The following is a 24,367-nucleotide window of genomic DNA, read 5'->3' on the forward strand; positions in this document are numbered from 1 at the left end:
TTTTAGCTCCTCCACAACTTTCCACTCCCCACTGCCTCCATTTTCTCACTAATTCCGGTTCCCATTCCCAGTTGTCTCTTCCTTTAATAAAATTCCAAGGGATTTTCTGCACACTGTCAGTAAGACAGCAAGAAGCAGGTGTTCAACGCAACTGCTTAGACATCTTCTAAAGATGTAAAATGAGAAAGCCAGCTCACCATATTACAATGGTATTATGGCATACGACTGCTCTCTTTCTTTAAGAATTCAGAAGAAATACACTTTTACTAAGAAAAGAACGGGAACGCCTGTCAAATCTGGAGCTACAGAGAGATGTTCTTGAAGCACACCGAGAAAAGAGGAAGAAATGTTAAAGGATTCTACTGTAGTTTGTCCCTGCACATTAATTTAGAAAGCAAGATGAAGGAGGAAGGAATGCTGAGGTTTGAGGAGTTATCTATTTTAAGCAAGACAGTGGCAACACGGAGGACACATCTGCAGGTAAGAATGCCAGTGAAGAATTTTTCATACAGAGCACCCTCCCCAAACTTTAATGATCAGATGTAAAAGTTTTCCTTCAGCATCACTCCAAGACACTGTTAGCAACCGAAATACTTACAAACCAACAGGAAAAAATACACAGTGAATGCTTTTTCAAAAGAAGCCTTCTGCCCTAACATGAGCATACAACTCAGGAGCTGCAAGAAGAGACAGCAGGACTTGAATTTGTTTTCTCATTGTCGTCACAACTGCCAAGACCATCTGCAGGTGCTTCACTTGATCTTGCAATGACACGCTGCTTTAGTGGTAATTAATGGTAAGAGACACAAAATTACAGAACAGCTTGGGTTGGAAGGCACCTCAGGAGGCCGCCACTGTCCAACCTCCTGCTTGAGGCACGACCAACCCCAAAGTCCTATCAAGTTGGTTGGGCTCATGTTCAGCTCCATGGCTGGTCACTCCATGACCACTCTGGGCAACCTGTGCCAATATCTCATAATTTTTATCATGAAAACACGAAGCAGACTTGCTTGTATCATCTCATCTTAGGCCAAACTATAATTTTTGGATACACACAAATATGGAAATACGAGTTTTTCTGAAAGTATTTTATTAATAACCTAGGTCTTTTGGTGCACAATGTATCCGTAGATGATATGTCTATATTCTCTCCTCTTCTACTCTAAAACTCAACATCAAAAGGACTAGAAAAACTCTTACAAGCTTTTTCTAGAATCTCTCTCTACTCTCCTCTATTCCATGAGCTCTCTAATGTATTACAGATACACAACATGCAGAGCTATTTTTACCATTTAAGATGCAGAATGGAATTTAGATAGCTACACCTGAAAATATACTGCTACATTAAATATCAAGTTAAGAGTAAAAAATGGTTAAAAATTCAAGACAGAAAAAGAAAGGCTAACTAGTGTTACTTGTAAGATTTCCTAAGATACAAAGATCTAATCAGACATGGCATATATTATATTTTTAATATACAAGCAGAGTATATCTTATATATACAGGATGCATGTGTATTATATAGATTCTCGATACTGAGAAAGAACAATTTTTCAGTTTTAGAAAGAAGTTCTGTGACAAGTCACATTTAAAATTCAATAGTGCCAGATAATCAATAATGTCTGAGGATAAGTCAAACTCTAAAAGTAAAGCTTCAAGTAAGGAAAGTAAAAAGATTACTAAATTCTAAATTCTCTTTTTTTTTTTTCCTGTGATAGAAAGGTACTATATCAAAACAAGACATCATGAAGTCACATACATGATTGTCACTGCAGAATCTGTTGCATGTCTTTATATCTACAAATCACTATGGTTTATTCTATTCTTGAGGGTATTTCACAGATACTCACAAAACACCAAATACTTCACTTAGATTTGTACATCTTACCATAGGCAACTAACACAATTTTAATAGTTCTACTGAAATTGATTGGATTTTAAAACTCCTACAAAAACGCAAAGTTTCTGTAAAATATGATTATCTACATCAATGCCACTAATTTAAAGGCATTAGGTTTAAAAATGATTGCACCAGATTTCAGCAGACATCTGTCATGAAGATAACATTAAAGAGCTAAGTTCAATTAGAAGAGAAGCCTTCTTAAAAAAAAAAAAAGCAAACAAAAACCTTTGTCCCCAACTTTATCCTCTGGGTAACAGCCCCACGCAGTAGGCAGGGCAGAGCACTTAACCTTTAGCTTCCTCTGAACTATGAATTAATTGCATACATGTGCCTAACAAACTTAGAATTTCACTGCTTTGTAAATTTCCCTGTTAACTCACTGAATGAAACCTGATGTCTGTGGGACCATGTCATAATATTACACTGAAACCTGAATGAAATAAGATAGCACATTGCATTTTCCCATGCCATGTAGCATACAGTCCACAGTATTGAACTGTTTAAAGGGAGGGGGAGACATCCAATTTGCCTAAGATCTATGGTGTGTTTCTTTTTTTTTTTTTTGGCAATAGGGAACCTGCACAGGTTAACAACGTGTCTGAGCCAATTATCAGGAAGCCCAAACCGGAGCTGTTATGAGCAGGTTAACCCAAGGTCAGAGGGTAGGGAAGAACAAGTCTATTACATGAGTAAATATTTACCTTCACGACAGTAAATGTGTGCTACAAACTAAATGAACTGGTAGTATAAAAATAAATGCTGAGGTAAGTCAAAGAGGAGGAAGAGATGAGAATGAAATACTAACTAATGTGCTAGCTCAGAGGTAGGTCCCATTTATCTGAAGGGACTTTCCCTTCCTCCTCCTCTTTCTGAAAGAAAAAAAAAAAAATCACTGAAAGGAAAACTAACAGTGTATGTGATGAACACTTTCTCAGTTATAAAGCACTTGTCATTTCAAGTTTCCGAAATTACTCTTCAAAAATAATACGAGAGTAAGCTATTGCCTCTACCCTAAGCAACAGGCTGCATTCAGCACACCCAGAGTCATGGTACTGAAGGCAGACTGTCAGTGGGGAGACACAGTCCAGCTTCTACAGGCACTTCAGATCTCATTTCCTAAGTATGTACTGCAAGCCTAAGCAATGTTTCAAAATGACCTGGAGAATTACCTGTTTACATTTTCTCCCATATTCGCACAGTTCAAAAAAAAAGAAAAAAAAAGTAACATGCAACTAGAATTCACTTCTCAAGCTTCAGGTTTTTGTTCATAGAACAAATTGTGCAGTATTACAGAGAAGAATTTTTCATAACTGAACAAAATGCACCATGACCACTACTGTTGTTTCACATCTTTTGCTGCAAAGAATCTGAGCAAAGAATCCATGCAATGATAATTAACTACAACTTTAACTTTTAAAGAAAATCATTCATGTAACTCTTTTTCAAATTCTGTATTTCCAAGCATGCTTGGAAACTGATGGGAAGCACAGTGGAAGACTAAATACCTTCCTAACAGCATTGTGCTGCTACTGCATGGTTAAGACCTACTCTGAACTACACATATGAAAACAAAGCACTGCCATACTGCAGTAGAAAAGTACTGGTTTGTCTTTGGAACCTCAGCCAGACATACTGTATAAAACAAAAGGGCATTTACAACGAATTAAATTTTGTAGAAGAAATACTTAAAACAATGATTAATATTTGAAATGTTTAGTTCACTTCAACATGTGCTGAAGTTTTTATAAGCTTAATTTACACATTTCAAATACCATATGTTTAATAGTAAAGAAAATATGTAACTGTGTACTTTGCTTTAAGAAACAGAGTAGGACAAATAACACACAAAAAAAGTAACACCCAAAAGGGTGTCTCCTTAATACAAAAAGTAATCAACACTGAATACAAACCATGCTACTTGGGCTTGACAGTTCTGTTGTTATCTGACAGGCTACAAAAGCACACCCTGGAACAAACTAATAGACTGGACAGGAAAAGGGCATGAATTCATCGTATTTAATCACAGCTGGACCTTCAAAGAAATGACGACTGGCCTGTAGGATATTGAGTATCTCCTTCTTTTTAACCAAACTGAGAACCCGAGAGAAACTGCTACAACCACAGTCACCTTCACAGAGGTCTTGGCTTGCCAATGAACCAATTATTTCCTGAAGAACCTGTGCATGGACACATGGGGACAGGAGTTGTGAAAGTTCAGATTCATCTGCTGGTCCTCTTTGTGAACAATGAGGATGACAGAGGCCAGCACCACCCAGCTCAGTATCGTGAATGTCAGTATTTAACCCGCCTCACATTTAACCTAGTGAACACGACTGGCCTTTTCTCCTTCAAGCAGAATGTATTGTCTCCTAGATGACACAGGATGCAACTCTGCAGGCTTGGTACATTACTTCTTGTCAAAGCAGACCCATAAATGAGGTCTTTAAAGAAGATGGAGGTGTGGGATTAAAGGCCAGCAAGAAGCAAATTGTACGTAATAATCTGTAGTTACAGCATCAAGAACAAGGAATGCGATGCCGCACACAGCTATGCACAATGGAATGAAGCTGGCCTGTTCCCTATTAGAGGTCTATGCAAAAAGAAAAAGATGACAAAAGAGCACAGATTTCAACACTAAGCCACGTCTCCAGGAATTAACAATGAGGTTGATATGAAGGAAGCAGTGCCAAGTCTCATCTCAGACTCTTCAGAATGCACCTATGGAGTCAGTTAATGGAGAAAGAAGGAAAAGAAGCAGCAAATGAAAATCCTCCCAGCTTTTATGCTAACGCTCTCTCATGAACCAGGATAAAAAATGCAATGAGACAAGAGCATGCACTCTGCACAGGACCACACAGCCCTAGTCCTAGGCAAGACAGGAAAAGCATTAAGGAAAAAAATACTATGGCACACTGCAAGAGACCTGGAACATAACACATCCTGGCACTGCAGTAGAGAATGCTGGTCCCAGAGAGCATCAAGGTAAAGCCAGTGATTCAGTTAAGACCCAGATTCTGCTACACTTTAAACAGAAGTGCCAAACCTGGCTGAAACTGGATGTAGTGAGGCTGGCCACACTGTGCTTAGAAGACTGGTGAGCACAAAAAAGACTGTGACTAATTCCTACGCTTGACTCTTTAAGGATGCCAAGACTGGCACAAAACAGTTAAATAATCCTGGGAGAAGATCTGAAGAGGGTATCATAGCCTGCTTCAAAACCGGGGGGCCTTGGGAGACAGGGAGTGTTTCATTTTCTTGTTTTGGTTTGGTTTGAGGGTGTTTTTTTGCAAGTGTTAACATCTACGCTCTGCTGCTGAGTTTATCGGGAAAAACTTCACCTAAACAGTAAATGACCCTGTCAGACAAGTCAATAGGTAGGTTGCTGCCGCACACAGTCTGAATCTGAGGGTAATTTTTAGTGAAGCTATCAAGACTACCAGTTGAGAAGTAAATGACTGTTGCAAGGCACAGATCCTGAAAGACAGGTACAGATTCTGAACAAGCAAACCATCCCATCTAAATGGAACTGCAGCAGCACAGGAACCATACCATCTTCCTGTGGACTGATGAAAAGGCAAGAGAGGGTGAGAGTGCATGCTCTGATAGCTATGGAGATGCAAAACTCCTTGGTTTCAATAACAGAGCCGCTCTGCTCTGTGACCATCGGCAAATTATTTTAAGTATCACATCATCTGTCAGTGGTATTAAAATGCAAAGCCGAACAACATGAAACACACCATTTCGAAGGTACGTAACAACCTATCCTTTATCAGAGTGGCATAAAAAATAATTCCTAATTGGCTCAGCATAAACAGCTACACATTTCAGTTTTTAAACAGTATCTGAATGGGAAAAAAGAGAAGTCCCAACCGTACCTTCTCTGCCTTTTTGTCAGAGATATCTTGCTTTTCTAGAACTGCCATACTTTCCTTCAGGTTCTTCACTATGTCTGCAGGAGACTTGTGCGACTTGCCAAAAGGGAATGGCATGGTTGCAAGCCACAAGGTCTTCCTTCTAGGGCTCCTGCTTCACCTGGAAAAGGAGGAAAAGAACAAATACGTCAAAACCAGAAGCATAACAACACATGAAGATAAAGTACAGCAAAGGCATTCGTACGTGGAATAACCATTATAAATAAAATAAATAAAAAATAAATAACCATTCCAGCCATCACAAACTTAAATGCTACCTGTGTTTCTAATTCTTTTAAAACACAAAATACTGCATCTAAGAACTCACATTAAGATCACTCTCTTATGTTTCAAGAAGAAATTAAAGAGAACGTCAATTGCAACCACAGGCACATACTGTATGAATGTCGCATATGGGGAAGACTAACATGGATAAATTATCCCAATTAATGTTGTCAAGAAAAATACTTATTTTATATTAGGTCTTTGCCACAAGTCATCGTGCCTCAGCTGCTCTGCAGTGACTGTCCAGGTACATGCTTTTACCACAGTCACTCCATAACAAATGCAAAGTGGACAGCAAAGCCTGCTGTTCTGCACAGGAGCTAGAAGCGTGACACAGCTGAGCCTGCAGACAGCAGCTTATGCCTATGTCACAGCAATTGCTATGTCCTGCCTTTCTTGTACCAATACTGCTGTAACTTCATACTGAAATACAGGCTCCCCCCACCCCCGACTCATTTCATTTCATGGGAAACCAACTTTGACAACAGTAACAAGGATTTCAATAAGGTACTCGCAACCATTAAACCCAACACCTGGCCCATCATTTCAAAGAAATTAAATTTGTCTTATGGGAGCATTGTTTCTTCCCTGAAATAGTTGGTTCCTGAAACCCAGTACCTTTATTCCTCTGTATATTTACATACATATAACCATTCACTTCTGTGTACAAAATAGACAAGTATTACTGGCATAAATGAGTATACAAAAGCTTTTGTTATTATTTTCTTACATATGCCCCCATTTTAACAATAAAAAATTCTTACAAGTGAATTCCATAAAACACATCTAGCACTTTTATCTAGGTAAAGAACAGGAAATCCTCCCTAAAAAATGGTGACAGTGCTACTTCTGCTAGACACAGGACAGTTGAAGCTGACAGAGCACAGATTACAGTGTCATTACAAAGAAGGGCTATTACCCTGAAAATTAGTAATTCTACACTCACACAACACCAGTAATGTTAGCAACAAGTCAACCACAACTAGGATATGTTATCTAACACCAAGCACTTGAGCGTCAATAAACTTGGTCTTATTCAATTACGTTACACAAGAGTAAAAAAAATATTGATTTTATGCTATTTTTGAGTTATTTTGATTCTTTAATAATTTGGGCTGTTCCAAGGACAACAATAACAAAATGAACAGAAGCAGCCAGATCTTTAGCCTGGAAAGTGTCCATAAGCACATATTTCAGGTAACCAGCTACAGAGTTGAACACCTCACTGCTTCATGTCTCCAGCTGACCTACCGCACCTGATGAAAAGCATAAATTAGGCAGTTTTTACATCAGATTACTTTCAGATAAAAGGAAGAAATAACAGCATGAAGCAGCAACAAGACCCATCCATCAGCTATTCCCATTCTTTAAGAGCCCACAAAAACTTGGTTGTTTCTATTTTGCAGTGTAACTGCCCACATGTAATAGTCTCTCTGCACTAATCCGCACTAAGAAGAGGTCGTAAAACTGAAGTTACAAACACAGGACTGATTCCCTAAGGGATAAAGAAACAACCACGGGTCAATCCTCAGACATAAGAATTTTATGCCTCAGCTTTGTCACATGTGAATGGAAGAGAAACCTACCCTAAGAAAAGCACTACTTATTACTACTTTATGAAAATGCAATGCCATTTTAAACAACTTTTAATGGAAATTATGGCATTTTCACATATTACGACATTTTTCTTTCCTGTAAAGAGACAGGTGGGAAGAACAACTTCCCCACAACATAGATGACATAACTCTAGCATCCCAGAAACATTTGAAATGTTCCCTTTATCCATCCCTTTGATTACCATCCCTGCCCAGCCAAGATGAGCCCTGAAAACAAAGCTGGATTCTTTCAGGCCTATCACCTCTGATAATAACACGACTTAACAACTACCAGGTATATCCATTCCGAAAGATGGTTATGCCCACATAACATGGCAGGATTTGCTCAGAAAACTGCACGTTCTAACCCCCTGGATTACACGTTAGAACAGAATAAAATCGAGTCGAAATTAAGACATTTCTTTTGAGAGAATAAAAATACAGAAAAAAGTTACGGTATTATTATAATACAGAAACAGAATAAGTATCAGACAAGGAAATGTTTCTCCACACTCATTTCTTGGTCACATCTAAGTTACTTCTAACCTAAACAACCACGTGCATAACATAAGATATAAAGAATTGCAGCAAATAATTGTTCTTAAGCTCTGCTCACTATCTTGGCTTGCCGAACTAGGCTTTCCTCCAGATAGTGCTTCAACAACTAAAGCAGCCTCAGCAGCTTCTTTAAATTAACAGTAGTCTAGCACTGACTTACTAAATATTATAGGTTTGCATAAATCATACACACATGTATGTATACACAAGTCATAAACAACTTTATCTACTAGTACAGTCATTATTAGAAGACAATTAATTAATAACAATCCATTAACATATATTTATACCTGATTTGTGAAAAAAGTTGCGTAAGTTTCTATATGAATTTCTTACAGGCAATTTAGAAAATCAGGAACGAACTGCCAGCCGCAGTACAAAGGCAATCTACACGCTTGATTACCGAAGGTGGCATTTTGCTTCAAGACGTTTTATTACAGAAAACTGAATAAATATATCATTTATGCTATTTCACTTTCACTGCTGGAGGGAATGCAGCGGCACTGTCACGAACATCATTTGAGGCCCCAGGACCGAAGGTGCTACCAACCCTGAAGCAAAAATGTAGCACCAAAGAACCTGTGCCACATCCTGCCAGAAAGAGCAGGGACAGTCCTTCGTCCCGCAGAGACGCCCTTAACGCAGCGATGAGAACATACACAAACGGTTCCCTTTTTAGCCCAGTCAAACTACACCAAGCGCTCGACAAACAATAGACAATGACAACATCTGTGTGAGATCGGAAAGAACTGCAAAGAGCCACATCTGCAAAGTGAAAAAAAGGAAACGCCACCAAATGACATTTTCTGTAAATATTTGAAGAACAGAGCTTACATCACGTCAAATGATAATCGTTTCTTATTACTAGCATCTGGTTTCCTTGCAAATTCATTGCAAAATTTTAATTGTAGCTTTCAAAAGTGACCACAGGACTCCTGAAGAGTTAAACCAAGACAAGCACATGGATGGCTCTGGGCTCTGCTGGGCTTCTTTGCTTCATCTTACCTTCTGGGAAATCTCACTACTTTTATTCGTTTGTTAAAAGAAATCCTGGACAATATTACACAAATCTCAGGATCTCTTAGGCATGTATTTTATTTCACCAATATTCAAGCACGTCAAACCTAACGATATTTAGGGTCCTCAAAGTACTGGTGTCACGGTCAAATTTAGAAATCTTACATGACTTTATAAATCCCAACAGGCTGTCAAACAAAAATACGGCAGGCAGCCAAACATCCAGCGATTTAAGTACAACTGACACAGAGCACCTGACACACGCTCAGTCACACTGGGACATTTGGGCTTTTGTGATAACACAATAGTATTCCCACTGTTTCACAGAGTATATGATTTCCAGCCACACTACGCATCAGTATCCACACAGTTTGCTTTATATATAAGGCTTTTTATGTTTTTATTGCCTGCATTGACCACATAACCAATTAAAATCCAATTTAATATGTTCCATATAACTAAGCAAATAACACTTAAAAGTGTTTGTTTCTCTGTGCCAACAACCATGTTCCTAAAATTGCTGCAACAGCAGATATGAGAGCAAAACACACAAATTTCTCTCTTTTTTTATATTTTAATTCTCTAAAGATAGAACCAGTAGCCTGGAGTATGTTCTCTCTCCATTGTAATCTTTCTTTTATTTTGAACAGTGAGGAAATGTGCTGCCTATATAATGGTACAAATAAGCATTATGGTATAAATCATGGCTACTTAACAGCAGAAAGGTTTGATTTTGCTTTTAAATAAAGCACATCGTAAGATGCCTGCATGACTGTTTTCAAGCAATGTCCCGGTACAAGAAACAGTGGAGTAATACTGATGACTGCAGTGACGTGAGGAAAGTTACTCACAGACAGAGTAACAGGCACTGAGGTCTCAGTGATGCAGGCTTCTACAGCTGTAAGGAAGCTGAAGGAACACTGGCAGTACAAGCTGAGAAACAAAAGCAAACTCAGCCCTTCCGCGTATCACATACCATGAATTGTCACAACATGAAGAAGTTATATATTTTCCCCCCTCATGGAAGTATAATGCATAAATAAAGCATCAAATGAATTGAAATATTCACACTATTCCAGCTCAGAAGAATAAAAGTCTGCTTTTAGACTAGAACAGTTTGGTTGGAAGGGGCCCTCCAGCCACCTGCCTGACCACCGCAGGGCTCCCCAGAAGCTGACGCCTGTCAGTGCGGCACCGTCCCAGCGCCTCTCCAACACCGACAGGCCCGGGGCACCAAGCACCTCTCTGGGAAGCCTGTCCTGGTGTCTGGCCACCCTCATGGTGAAGGGATTTCCCCCAGTGTCCAGCCCAGCCTCCCTGTGGCAGTTCTGGGCCATCCTCTGGGCCTGCCTCTGCCTCCCCTCCTCAGGGAGCTGAGGGAGCAGCGAGGCCGCCCCTCATCCTCTCCTCACAGGACGTGTCCCCCCACCCTCCTGCCAGCTCTGCTGCCCTCCTCGGGGTGCTCTCAAGAGCCTCGACACCCTTTTGATGTTGTGGAGCCCAGAACTGCCCACGAGATTCACGGTGAGGCCGCACCAATCCTAAATATAGCAGCAAAGTCACCTCTGCTGACCAGCCGGCTGTGCTGTGTTTAATGCACCCTGAAAGGCAGTTTGCCCGCTTGGCTCTTCAGCCCATGCAAAATGGTATTTGAACAGTGCACAAAAAAAGTCTCATTCTCAATTTAATGAAACAGCCAGGTACAATCATCTCAATTTCTTGTTCTATTGTAGGCCTCACAGTTTAATGTGGTATTTCTCTTGCTTCCCTTAAAATAAATTGCACCATATTAAGCCTTCAGCTAGATCCTGTTGCTTTGAGAGGAGTTTATGGTGACTGCTTTTATTAAGCTCCTAATGACAGAGGAGGGGGAGAAAAAAAAAAAAAAAAAACCTTCAGCCACTTTCTGTTACAACTGCACACATTAAAAAAAAATAAAGCCCAGTGAAAGCATACACCCAACATCCAGTTAACGTGCACCCAAGATCCAAAATTTATCTCTTCCTGACAAAACTTGCTGCATCTTACTAAGGAGAGGTATGTTCACACTAACAATTTAGTGTAGCAAGAGTGTGTGTCCTGAGAGAAGTGACTTATCTTAAGAACCCATTCTTCTGCTGAATGCCTCTTGGATTCATGAGGATCAGTAAGCCAATATTAAAAACAATAACAATGTAAATCAGTTTTCATCTCGTGTTACTGTTATTCCAGCTAGAATTCACCACTCTGAAGGCTGGTTGGAGTAATAAAAACAGAAATAGCTCAAGAAATCATACATTTTTTAAAAGCACTGCCTCACTCACGACATGCACAGCAATTGGAAGGAAGACTGGCAGCTACCGCTTTGATCCAAGAACCAGTTTTTATGCAAGCTACCGTACTCTTTGGGAAAAAAAACAACATCAAGTACTTCAAAGACAGCAGCAGACATCATATGAGCTACTGAGCCCTCCTGCAGAAGACGACAGCATTTTACTGCTCCTCTTGGTGTTTAGCCGTGGTGAAGTCACCGGCTGCCCTCTCCATCAGTACCATCACTGCCAAGAACGGCAGCTGCCCAGCTCAGCTCTGCGGCACGGCACGGCACGGCACCCAGCTGCCTCCCCAGAGCACCCAAAACCCACTGCCAACTCATTGCTGGTTACAGCACATCTTCCAGGAAGGCCTCACCACCCCTAAATGCAGAACTGCAGTTGACCAAAGGCAGCAGCCATCATTTCCTTCAGTGTGAACTTAAACTGGGTACTCGTATTCATCATTAAAACATTCTTCCACATTGTTTGCGTGCTGTCATCTACTGCATCTTTCAGTACCCTGGTTCTGGATATGCGTTTTTCCACTAGATCATGCAATTTTCTAGAGCCTAGCCACAGCACCAAGATCATTTCTCAGTTCCCTTTTTGATGAGCTAAACAAACTGGTACATAAGAGTCTCATACCCAAACACATCTAAATAGCGTAACTTATTAATACAATACACACGCAAAACCTTCATATCATGGAGGAAATGAGACTGATAAAGAGGATAAGCCACACCTCAAACTATTTCAGAGCTTCAGAATAAGCTATTTAGTATAACCATGACTTTACTTGCATAAGCATGCCATTAACAAAATGCCTATGATTGTAAATAATAATTACTGGCACTACCAGCTGGCAAAAATTAAGAGTATAGTATGACTCTAAGGTATTTTTGCTATTCTCTAGGTACTTCTGCACTTCTTTTCAGCACTTCTTTCAAGATAATTTTATTTTGTCCACATTTTAATGTGGACACAAGGACTGTATCAGCTGTCTTACATATATGAAGTAACATACTCGATATCGTCATTGATTGCTTTAGCCATGTACTAACATCAGGATTTGTTGAACAATTCCAATATTAGAACAATTTGGATCTGTTTTAATACTTTGTGAAGAATATGTCATTAAACACTAGCATCTTCTTTAAAATTCATTATCAACTTATTCTATCAGGTCTGCAGCATGAAAAAGCTTTAATCTGATTCAACAGCGGTTTCACAACTCTGCATTACAGAATTCTTTGTGGTCTGACCCATTTAAAGATGAAAATGGGGGGAAAAAACCTTCTATTTAAGAATGGTAACTTATTTCAGAGAAAAATGAAAACGCTGAACAAAACAAAATTCTCTGCTGTAACAGAATGGACAACTGAGAGAACAGAAAAGATCAGTTCAATAGATTCACAAAAGACAGAAAATTGGAAAATAAATGTCTACTTAAAAAGGAAATAGTTTATATGAGACAGCTTCTCCCTTTGTGAAAATTTCTAACAAATTAAGTCCCCAGCAGTTCACAGCCCTGCTTGTTTCTTTAGCACCCAATGCCAGCTGATTCCTTTTCATTAACCAGACTTCTCTCTTGACATTCAATTACTTTACTGATCCTTCTTCCTCTTCAAGAGCCTACTTCTCTAGTAGACATCTGCATCCTGCTGGGGAAGACGAAGGCAGCTGCTATCATTAGTCTCTACTAGCTCCTAAAACTGCACTCTACTTTGAGACTGGTACATTACTTTATTCATTGCATTTTATCACTCTGCTACAAATCTTTTTCAGAAACTGAGCAGAAATTGTTTTTACATAAGGTTGCTGTACTTAAGGGGCTTCAGAGATCCAGCATAAGCACAAAAGCTTGTTAGTACTAATGCCTAGTGTCTGAAATCCTAGTTCTTTCTCCATATTCAAGGAAATCTTATGACTCAGCTTCTTTCCCTGGTGTGCTGTTTAGAGTCACCCCACCCACTCATTTCCCCACAAATCTTACTGCTATACTGCAATATGGTATACAGACAAGCCTCACAATGCCTCACCCATTCCTCAGTAAGCTTAAATATATGTATATATTTATAATTCCACCACAGAAAGTAACTTGTATCTCTAACAAACCGTTCAAGAAGAAAGAACTTACTTCAAGCTTTCAGAAGTGCTGCACGACAGTCATGCCCACTTCTAGTGAGGCTGAAGGTCAGATAAATTTCTCATAACCTGGCATTACAGTCAGCCCCTGATGGCTCAGATGCCTTTACCACATCATCACAAAACCCAGAATATTTGTTACATGACAAAAAACGCTGCAATTATGTACATGCCATTCTACTCACCCTTGGAAGCAAAAATGTAAAGCTAGTCTCCATTGTAACTATTTCTGTTCCACTGAATTGCTCTTGTTCCTTCCTAGAGGTTTGCCTTTCATATCAGATTTTTTTTATATATGCATTTAAGGGTTAATTTTGGGAGGCAAGAACTGGCAAAAAGGGAGGCAGAAAGTACACTGCAAGTTTAATCTCTGCCTGCACATGCTGCAATACGGTCTACAGTGTGCATGTTCCAGTCACTTAATAGGATTGTATGAAGTTTAACATCAAAAACTGCACAACTGAAGCACAAGAAACCCCACTAGCACCACAATAGCAGGGTTTAGTTCTTAAAACAGAAAGCTGTTGCAATGGACACAAGAAAAACAGATTACCTGAAACATGAGTTAAGTACTTAAGGAAAGAAGCCGCCAAACATAATTATTATTACAAGATAGGAAGGTAAAATGTACATGCACTTTTCGGACGTTTTCCTTTTAAGAGAAACTGAAAACAGCTGAGCTACAAGAACCATCCTGTGGCTGCTCAGGGTGGTGCAATTTTCTTTAGAGAATATTCCCTCAAAAAAAAAAATACTCAGTAAAGCCATTCATTAGAAGTACAAGTAACAAAGATAGGAAATAAATTTCAGAACAGATTACAAATTTGCCCAAGCAGTAAGGTGCAGTAAGAACTAGTTACAGTACTGCTTTTTGAAATAGTGTTAAGAAAATCAACACTATTTTGCCCACAGTTCCCTTACTTCCTTTGGAGACCAAGTTTCGTGGCCTGCTAGAAACTGTTAATGCTCAACCTGAGTCCACCCAAGTTCAACACATCACAGCTCTTCGTGTAATTTATCTGGAGAATACCAGGATATTCATAAATACCACCTACACAGGAACAAGATCACTTAAGGAAAGACAACGTTCAGACATTAAGTTAATGGGCTATTAAACAACGATCCAGATGTAGCTCGGGATCAGCCTAACACCACCCAGTGAAGAACTAGGAAGATATTTTGGGGAGTGTCCATTTTACCTAAATGATTCCTACCAGGCACTGGCCGAGGCTGAACACGAGCTACACCTCCCTGCTTTGACATGGCGTGCCTGTTAGGGCTTCCCTTCCAAAAGCAAGAATCTGGGAGTTCACAGTTAAAGGCTATTTATGTTAGACTACCATACAATTCTCCTCAATCCCAACAGTCATCTAAAAACTAGCTGAGATGACAAGCAGTCAAGCGCAGCTTAATGTCTCTAGGCTTACTTTTGTGCGTTAGCCTGACATAAGTAGGGCAGAAACCCAGTAAGAACATGCACCACAAGCTGCACCACAAACAAATGTCGAGTCAATTGGTCAAACCCCGAGAGGTGACTCGGAAACCACAGGAGACTCCTTGTTTCTGCCATTTTTAACTCGATTGAGAGATCTTGTTGGCACGACACGAAGATTAACAAGTAAATTATTCTGAGATCAACTCTCACGAATCCAAGCTGACTCCTGCTACACAAAACCGAAAGAACTTGGCACTTTATTCAATGATTACGTATCTCCTCTGTGCAAGGGAGTTCCTGACAAATAACCTATGGGAGTTACACACTGAGTCACGAAGTGGGAGAGGGTAATCAATAAACAAGTCAGAATCATGACCCCACCGTGTTTGTGAATCCTTTCCTTCTAGTTCATTACATCCTCATTCGGTAAAGAGAAAAAGCTGCTCAGTAGATTTTGTCCTTCAATCATCTCTTATCTAGTGCTGGGAGCTGATGTACAGGCAATATCTGAGCTGCTCCATAAGGTCACCATTCATCTGACAAGCTTGCATTCTGTCAAACCTTTATTTTTTCCCTGACACTCAAGACACGGTGTTGATGACAATACAAAGAGTTTACTGACACAGCTGTGTTGCTAAACCCTAGTAGCACAGATACAGCTTATATGAGTTTAAAAAACCCAACACTGACCGTTATAACAGGACGTGCCTGGTGTAAGCACATTATAAATGAGCGCTCTTTCCTTCATACTTCTAACGAGCACTGGTGCCACCACAAATCCAGTGTCCAATTTGCCCAAGGCAGATGCGGAGATAGTTTTTAGTATGGACCTTCCAGCAAGCTTATCCTCAGATGAAAACCCCTGCTTCTTCCTGAGAGCATTGTATACAGGACAATGTGACAGATGGGAGAACAGTGCTAAGATCAGCAAAATCCGAGGCTAGCCAGAAGAAACCTCTCTTTTTCCCTAAATACTCAAGATCAAGAATTAGTTTTCACATGGCATCACTTGAAACGGCAAAAAAATCAAGACATGTTATAGGCCTGAACGCATCTGTGGCATTCAGATGTACACCTCCTTGCTACCGAGATGTCCTTGTGCTTACAAGAAAAGAACTTAGGAAAAGTAGCTGGCTGAAATTTAGCCTGAATAAAACTGTCATGGGTTCAGGAAAGAGAATATACATTAACAACATCTCCCTTCTTGATTAAGTTTTGAACTCATTATTGAATTGATGATTAAACTATATGCCATGATTTAAAAAAATCAATCAAGAAAGAACTTTAAGTATAATTCTCTTCTTTCTCCCAAGAACAGAACCAGCCCCAGCGATACAGAAACTCCACCAAAGTCATTTCAAGACGATGATACACCTAAATTGCTGTATGGAGGTCTCCTTGATGCAGTTCCCACAAATCAGCTGTTTCCACCACCAGTTCACACATTTGGCCGACATCTGTGAAGCCACAAATGGATTCAACTTCTGCTACCTAAACCACATCACGCCTACAATGCCACGACAGGTGTGTTCCTCTTGGGCAAGGCAGAGCACAGAGATATATTTAAGGGCAAAGACCATACACACTAGCGCTGGGAGAACTGTGTGCCGTAACAACAGCACCAGCCGTCAGGAAAGATTAGGTGAGCAGCAGAATTTTAACACAATGCCGTTGTATTGTCCTTCTGTAGCAAATATTTTGGGCAGAGGGAAGGAAATTTCACTTTAACCCCTCACTCCACGTTACTAAGTGCTATGTAGCACAGGAAACATGGAGAAAGATCTAGACTGCCCACAAAAAAAGAGTCCAAGCTCTTGCCATGCCAACGCAATTATGAGCCACTGTGATTACTCACCAGGCATTAGTTCACAAAACATAACTAAGAGCAGCGCTGCAAACAGCTGGTACTTTCTGTACAGGAGTCAGCATCTCTCCTGCAAAAATGCTTTGAGAGCTACCAGTCTAGAGACAGCAGGTAAGAAATGGGGCTTGAAACAAGAAGCAACTAATATTACGCCAACTAGCACTGGAAAAAATGAAGCGTCTCTGAGGGACACAGTTCCCCTTATCTCATCTGCTATGAAAAGCTGGAATGGAAAAAGGAACTATCAAATTGTTTCACAATACTAAAATAAGAGCTCCCAACTTTCCTCTAATGCTGTTACTGTATAAAGCTACCAAGAGAAACTTGAACACCAGCAGAAATTATCATCTCTAGAAGTATATGCAAGGAAATCGGGTAATATAATCAGCACTTCTAGAAATAAAAAAAATGCACCTACCAAAACTCACAACCTTGGTAAACTGTCAAGTTATTCAAAAGCTTTAATAGTCTCAAAAAATATTTTCTATGCTAAAAGGCTTGTAATCATGAAGCTGAGACAAACCACTCTCCAAAACATTTTCTATACTTGAGTTGCGCTTTCAACAATGAAAGTAATTCCTGTATTAGGAAAATGCCAAAATTAAAACTTCCTTTTAGGACACTGGCTTAAGACCAAAGCCTAATGTTTGGCTGCAGTCAAAATGGACTATTGGTTATAAATTCTACAAGATAATCTGTAACGGTATGCTTAAAATTTCTGAAAATGACAAGAATATGATGCGTGCAGTAACAATTTCAGAATCAGAACTACCCATGAGAGACAGAAGTAAAACTGGGGACTTCGTACAATTCAGGTACCTATTAATTTTATTTATTTTTACTACTAAGTCAAAAATCTTTAAGTAAACTTAATGAAAGACAGTGCATTTTGTTGCTTGTCAAGCTATCCCGATTTCCCTTTTAGCTCCTAAAACATAATCTTTAATTTTCTCATTCAATACGAAACACAAAGTTCTCGAACTGCAGTTTCATTTGGTTATCTAATCTACAGACTTCGCGCAAAGTCAGATTTTCTCAGTTTTGATATAAATGTTGGAGGCACAAATCCCCAACACTCAAAGTTAGAGTACCATAATAAACAGAAGTGACAAGTTGTAGAAACTTCCTCTGTCCTCACCAAGGACATTTAACGCTTGCAAGGCATTCTGAAAGTTACAAGTAATGCATTTACAGACTGAAGATTCTGTGTTTGGGGCCAACAAGCCTTCTCCTTGCTCGCTGAAGTGCTCGAGAGCAGCTAATTCTGAGACACAGATTTGACATTTCTTCCTCAATTTCATACCATTAAACTCCCTATCTGCAAAAATACACGAGGGGCGACTGCCAGTGCCAGGGTGAGCACACAACTGCTCTTCACAGTCTGCTCCTACCACTTGATGGTAGCAATGCAGTGCAGTTCCTATGGGAAACACAACAAGCCTTGCACGGTCAGTCTCAAGGGAAAAGCATCAACCATCTTCTGCTGGAGGTACGTTATAAATCCATGCTTATGTGGCTCTAGGGTTTTTATGTAGAGACACACGTGCACGTATGTACGTGAAGGTTCCCAACAGCAGCGAAAGCTCAGCAAACAGAGTTCATTTTCCTTTAAGCTAGATAAAAAACGTATACACACAGGCAGGAAGGAATAAACACAACCACCATGTAGAAAGAAGAACGAAAGAGCACACAATCCCTCAGCTAAGTACAAAGAACAAAGAAAATTGAGAAAACCTTTCAGAGAATCCAGCACTTCAGCACATCCATGTGCTGTCACCCTACCAACCGTAGCATCCTGTACAACCGCTGTGAAGTTTTTGTGACCTTTCTTGGAAAATGTTTGAAGTTCATGGAACGAAGAGGCTTTCTGGGCTCCAGGGATGTCGATTGCAGCACGTGGTGTAAGAGTCTCACCGGTCAGACGGCACAGCTCGGCCAGAGCCCTGCCCTAGTGCCCTGCGAATGGACGCGGCTCCAACAGGAAAACTGTTTACTCCAGCTCCACCCTGTTACAGAGCGAGCAGAGTTTAAATATTGCTCAACCTCAATTATGGATGTAAAACGGAAACATATTAGTCAATACTGATGAGTCAATACGCTGCTTTTCTTAGAGATTACAAATCTCAATCACCACGGCCAGAGCAGCACTCACCCAGGTACCACGGCGCGCTGCCAGGATGGCACTGAAGGAGCGTGGCCGCTGCCCCTCGCCCACCAGCCCCAGCGCTGCTCAGGCCCTGTTTTAACGGGGGCTGCAGCTCCAGTGCTTAGGGAGCCAGGTCCCCGAGCCCAACACCACCAGATTTTAGTTTCCCTATTTACCTCGATTATTTCGGTTTTCCTCTATCGTGTTTTCCTAAGAGAAGCCTTCATTCGTTGCACTGACAGACTAGCTGCTAAAGAGGTTTTTCCATAGACCTTTTCCTAGTTTGATTCTTAGTTGGAAAGTGCGCAGCAAGGCAGAGGACAGCAAAAACAGGTCCCTCAGTCAAGCTCAAGTGCTGTCTCATTAGACAAGACGCTGACACTACCACAGTGCCTAACAGTGCTCGAGTATTCACCCCCTCCTGGGAGCCCAAAACAGGTAACAACTAATACCACGGCCAAAGCCAATGCATCAAAACAGCCCAAGAGGTTTCCAGCTGCCCCTCCAGAACTTCGCAAGCCTCCTGCCTGTCTTGGGCACACCCCTGACAGCACCTAACACACCACCAGACAGCCACATTTAGGGAACCGAATCTCACACCGTGCATGGAAGCTGCTGGAAATGAAGCTTGGAAAGCGTCAGCTGTCAAGGGCCAGATAACACACTCAACATCAGGCACCCAAACGCAGGAGAAAATTGCTCGTGATTAAGCGTCATCACCTGAAAAAGGGGCGGAGAATCACCACCCTGGGAAGAACAGGAGGAAATTTGCTTTCATTAGTATCTGTGAAACGGCAAAAAAGAGGGACCTCAGTCCTCCTTTCCTCAGAAAACTGTCCTAGTAAGAAACAATAAAGCAAACACCAAATACTACATCGTGACTGAACAAGTCACAATGGGCAAAGGATGCCCATTCACTGCGCATTCCCTCGTGCACTGCCTGAACAAGTGGTCCTGCCGGGGGGAAAAAAAAATAAAAAAACTTTTTATATCACATCTGTGTAAGTGAACGAAATTGATGTTCTGGTTATTTCAGAGTCAACTTTTGAGAGATTAACTTTACTTTCTCAGCATTTTCCTAGTGATGTGCTGAACAAAGCCTTTATTGAGAAGTGCATTAAGCTCTCCACTACCAGCTCTCTTTAAATTCCCCGTGAAGTTTCTCCATCAGTGCCAATCTCTGCTCAGAAGAAACGTAGGACTCGATTAGCAGGTGTTACAGGTTAGAGGAACGATGCATTCATAAACTGTGTGGGAGAGGCTTCCCAGCGCTCATCCACGTTACATTCACCGCACGTCAGTATCCCCAAGGTCTCAGGTAGAACAAAAGCCCCCAGATTTTCTTTCCTAAAGTCATATTTCTCTGAACAAGCCTTTCTTCTGCTTTTCTGTTGATGTTCTGATCTACAGGTGATGTTTTGCACCAATTAATTTTAAAAAGCTGTTAAAAAGCATCAGGCAAAAAAAGATCTTTTGACATATATTAGAAGTATGACCTACTAAAGCAGTGATGTGCATGTTTTACGTGTAGTAATCAAAATAAAATACAATGACATAAATGACTTCTGCCTCATTTCTACCACTGCAGCAAGAGCTCCCCAAGCTGCTTACCCGGGGCAAGAGGTCAGACTCCCCTGCAGCAGGATGCTCTGAGGCACGAGCAGCACACACCCACCGCACCACCCAGAAGGCTGCTGCTATTTCAATGCCTACGGATTTTTTTAAAGCAAATCCCTCAGCAGATACACTAGGAAGTTGAGTACTTCTGAACAAAGCTGTTTAAAAAGGTACCCGACCACGATAAGGCTTTCTAGGCGAGCCACTGGCCAGAGGAGCAAAGAGAAAAGCGATAGTGAAAGCAGCAGCAGTCTCCTGTGTTTTACTGCAGCTACCCTCACAGGAGGTAAGACATTTCACACGCTCCGACAACCGAATATAGGTAATTCTTTTACAATCACACATATTCAATTCTGTGAAAAGTTGCCATTAATTCAATTTAACATATAGCCAAGTCATATCCTAGCTATATTAACGTCATGTTCCCAATCTTGCAGTGTTTCGGTCAAACTTTCAGTTAACGAATTATGTCTTGTTACTGAAATAATGTATCAAGATAAACTGATAGGAAAAATAAACTCAACAGGGTAAGGTTAAAAGCAATTAATTTTTCTAGGTGAGATACTGAAAGTATACCTGAATATTTTAAAATAAGTCCAAGCAGTAACTCGCAACTAACTTCATCAAAAGAGATTTCTGAACTTAGAAAACTGAGTTTCGGTATTACTGGAGCTCTGTACTAATTCCAACCTCTCCTTTTCTGAGCTCTCTTTACAAAGACATATTTAACTTTCCAGTAATTAATTCTCTAAGCATTTGAAGGGAAGGGAAGAACTGCAAAGGAAATGGATCTTTAAAAATCAGCTAGGTATTTTACCAGGAGGAGTAGATTTTTAATAAACAGAAGGATTAGTTAGAACATTCAGTAATGTCCCCTCTCATTTTGTGCCCTTGTGGATGGACTTCAGATGTGCTTCTTTTTAGCATATTTGAAATCCACAGTCAGGAAGTTTTTATAGTGTCTTCTGACTGTGAAACGTTAGCTAGAAGACCCAAAACAAAGGAGTTAGAAAGCAAATTGCAGTTGCTTATTTAAGCCTAAGAAATTTATTCTCTAAATTAATGTTATCTGAGAAAGGCAGGCCATGAAGGCTGCTGAGGAATAACCAGGATTATTCCTGTAGACACGCAGTTTTTTGCCTCTTTCCAGTTTGGTTCAAACCCGAATTCAACCCTTCACAAAGAGCACTTAAAATGGGGACAAGCGAACGTGTCATTTCACCGTGAGGTGGAACAGCGAAAGCATGTAAATCTGCTCAGGCTAAAGAAAGACCAAACTCACATGACACCGGTTTAAGCCTTAAGTCCTACTGAAGCATGCATTTAAAAGCCTACATCAAGTCCGTTAAAATAATTCAAGACATCATCATCTTCTAATTTAACCGGGGGGGGAGGGGGAAGAGGCAGGGATCTCAGCCTAAAGTTTCACCTCCCAGCAGCAGACACTTGTGTCCCTGCGGCCGATACCTCCGCACCTCACAGGGCAAGAAGCACAACGCTGACCGAACGGACATACGGGGACGGGGGGCTCAGGTAGAAGGGACTGAACAAACAACTCGCCCTAATAAGCACCCTAAACTAGAGAACAAATTAGTGAAGTGACATTTCAAAAGCTCTCCTGCTGCAACAGCGCAACCTCAAGCGCTCACAGCAGCAGGAATTTTTCATCTTGCTCAAGGTTTACCTACAGTTACAAAAACCTACAGGTACAGTGAATGCTGAGACTGGAGATCACTGAACAACCTGAGAGGTTTTTGTTCAATGTAATTAATGCCTGGCTACAATTTGCAGATAAAAAGAAGTGGTAAAAGTGCACACAGCTGACTATTTCCATACCAGAAATTTTTTAATGTACACGGTTTCAATTACACAACTTTGAAAATATGCTATTCGAACTGCAACTCCTATTTTTGCTTTGCACGTTATCCACATAAAAGAGCTGCACACTGTTGTGGCACTATTAATTTGGAAGGAGCAGATGACTCAAATCTTATTTTTGATAGAAAGCTGCAAGATGCCTCGAATGTGACAAAGGTAATCACACTTTAATAGCTGCTCTTGTAATTAAACCATATCATAAAGCGTCAGAATTACAGAAAAGCAGGGCCAGAAGGGAATTCAGAAGGTCATCCAGACTCCTTCCTACCCCCTGCTTCAAGCTAGCATCAACCATTAGCGTGTCCTTCCAAAACTCCACATGCGGTAGAAAACAAGACAGCATTTCACCTAACGTCTGTAGCCTCTAAGTACATAAAAGGTACTATCAAAGCTTTGAGAAGTATTTAATACAAAAATTCAGGTCGCAAAGAAGCTCATTAAAAAAAAAAAATCTGCAAAAATTCAAATAACACAGAACTGATGCAGAAGTGAGGACGCTGGGCGGTAATTCCAGCATTCATAAAAACACCTTAAAAACTAGGAAGTGCAGCGCACGCAGCACAATAGTAAGGTCTCATTTGACTACCATGGGTTAATTAATAAGAAGGCAACTCGCTAACTTCCATGATAGAATGCAAAACAGATGCCATTCCCTCCTGAATAAATGTTTCGTAAAGGCAATCAAGGAATTTGAAGAGGTGGAGTTACCTTAATATTGTCGCACCCCCCTGGGAATACACATTTGCCTGTGCTTGATAATACCCAATGAGCAGAATTATCTCTCCAAGACATATTGTCACAAAGTATTGCTTAACTGGCGCTTTTACTTAGTCTCCCTTATTTGTAAAAATACATACACCCGCAGTAAACGTGAATTGTGTTTTGTAGCACTGCTTTTCAACACTCTGTAACCATGCAATAAAAGCCTACAGAAGGCATCAAAGTTTCAGAGCTGGGACTCAACATAAGGGAACGCAACCAACTTGAAAAATAATCACTCTCAGCATTCAGAAACACCCAGCAGCATGTTTCTGCACACACACAAACTCCAGACACAACCTCCTCCTGCATAAAGGCACCTCGTTGGCCTGAGAGAACACTGCCACCTCCACCTGCACTGCACTACCATCAGGATGAGTGCATGCTACCTGGCTGACTCAGGAGGCCCTCGTGTCACAAGACAGCCACGAAGCTGGTTGTAAAATATAATTTCCTACAGCTGTGAGTCAGTGACAGGATCCTACCAAGACATGTGCCCCGGTGCATCAGGCCAGTCTTATGAAGCAGGTAAGCTGTCGGCATTGCTCATGGCAAATAAAAAAGTCACTTCTGACACCAGAACAGGCACCACGCTTATTGTAATTCTCATGGTATTTCTTGGTCTTTTTTCTTCTCTCCAGCTCAGTACATGTGCCACACCACGAGGTATCAGGCTGTACGTATTAACCAAAGTCACACAGTGTCTGACAGAGCCAAAATCTGTTCTTTACAAGTATGTAGATGTGGAGGTGCGAGCTCAGGATGTGACACTTCCTCTGTCACTGTAGGGTTTCAGGAGCTCCTAGGGCCGAAACGAAGACGCGTTTCCTGGCGATGCGCTGCCACGCTGAAAGGAAAACACCGGGCCTGGCCTTGCAGCTTGTGATAGGTGAGTTAAAAAACCGCACGCACAAAAAAGCTCCGCAGTATCTCGATGCTAATCAAATGTCATTTCTGATC

At 40.8% G+C, this 24,367-nt stretch overlaps 1 protein-coding gene across 3 annotated transcripts in view; it reads right to left on the reverse strand.

The window, feature by feature from the left end:
* The window catches only part of CAB39 (calcium binding protein 39), a 40,509-nt gene that overhangs the window by 15,320 nt on the left and 822 nt on the right, over positions 1-24,367 (reverse strand). For 2 of the 3 annotated variants that reach the window (XM_068691683.1, XM_068691684.1), the window contains exon 2: positions 5,779-5,935. In XM_068691683.1, the coding sequence (XP_068547784.1) occupies positions 5,779-5,892 (114 nt within the window). In that variant the 5' untranslated portion in view covers positions 5,893-5,935. Of the gene's footprint in view, positions 1-5,778; positions 5,936-18,741; positions 18,878-24,367 lie in introns of those variants that run through there. The other variant, XM_068691685.1, reaches the window with a different exon arrangement.

Source organism: Anas acuta, chromosome 9, assembly GCF_963932015.1.
Source record: "Anas acuta chromosome 9, bAnaAcu1.1, whole genome shotgun sequence".
NCBI lineage: Eukaryota > Metazoa > Chordata > Aves > Anseriformes > Anatidae > Anas > Anas acuta.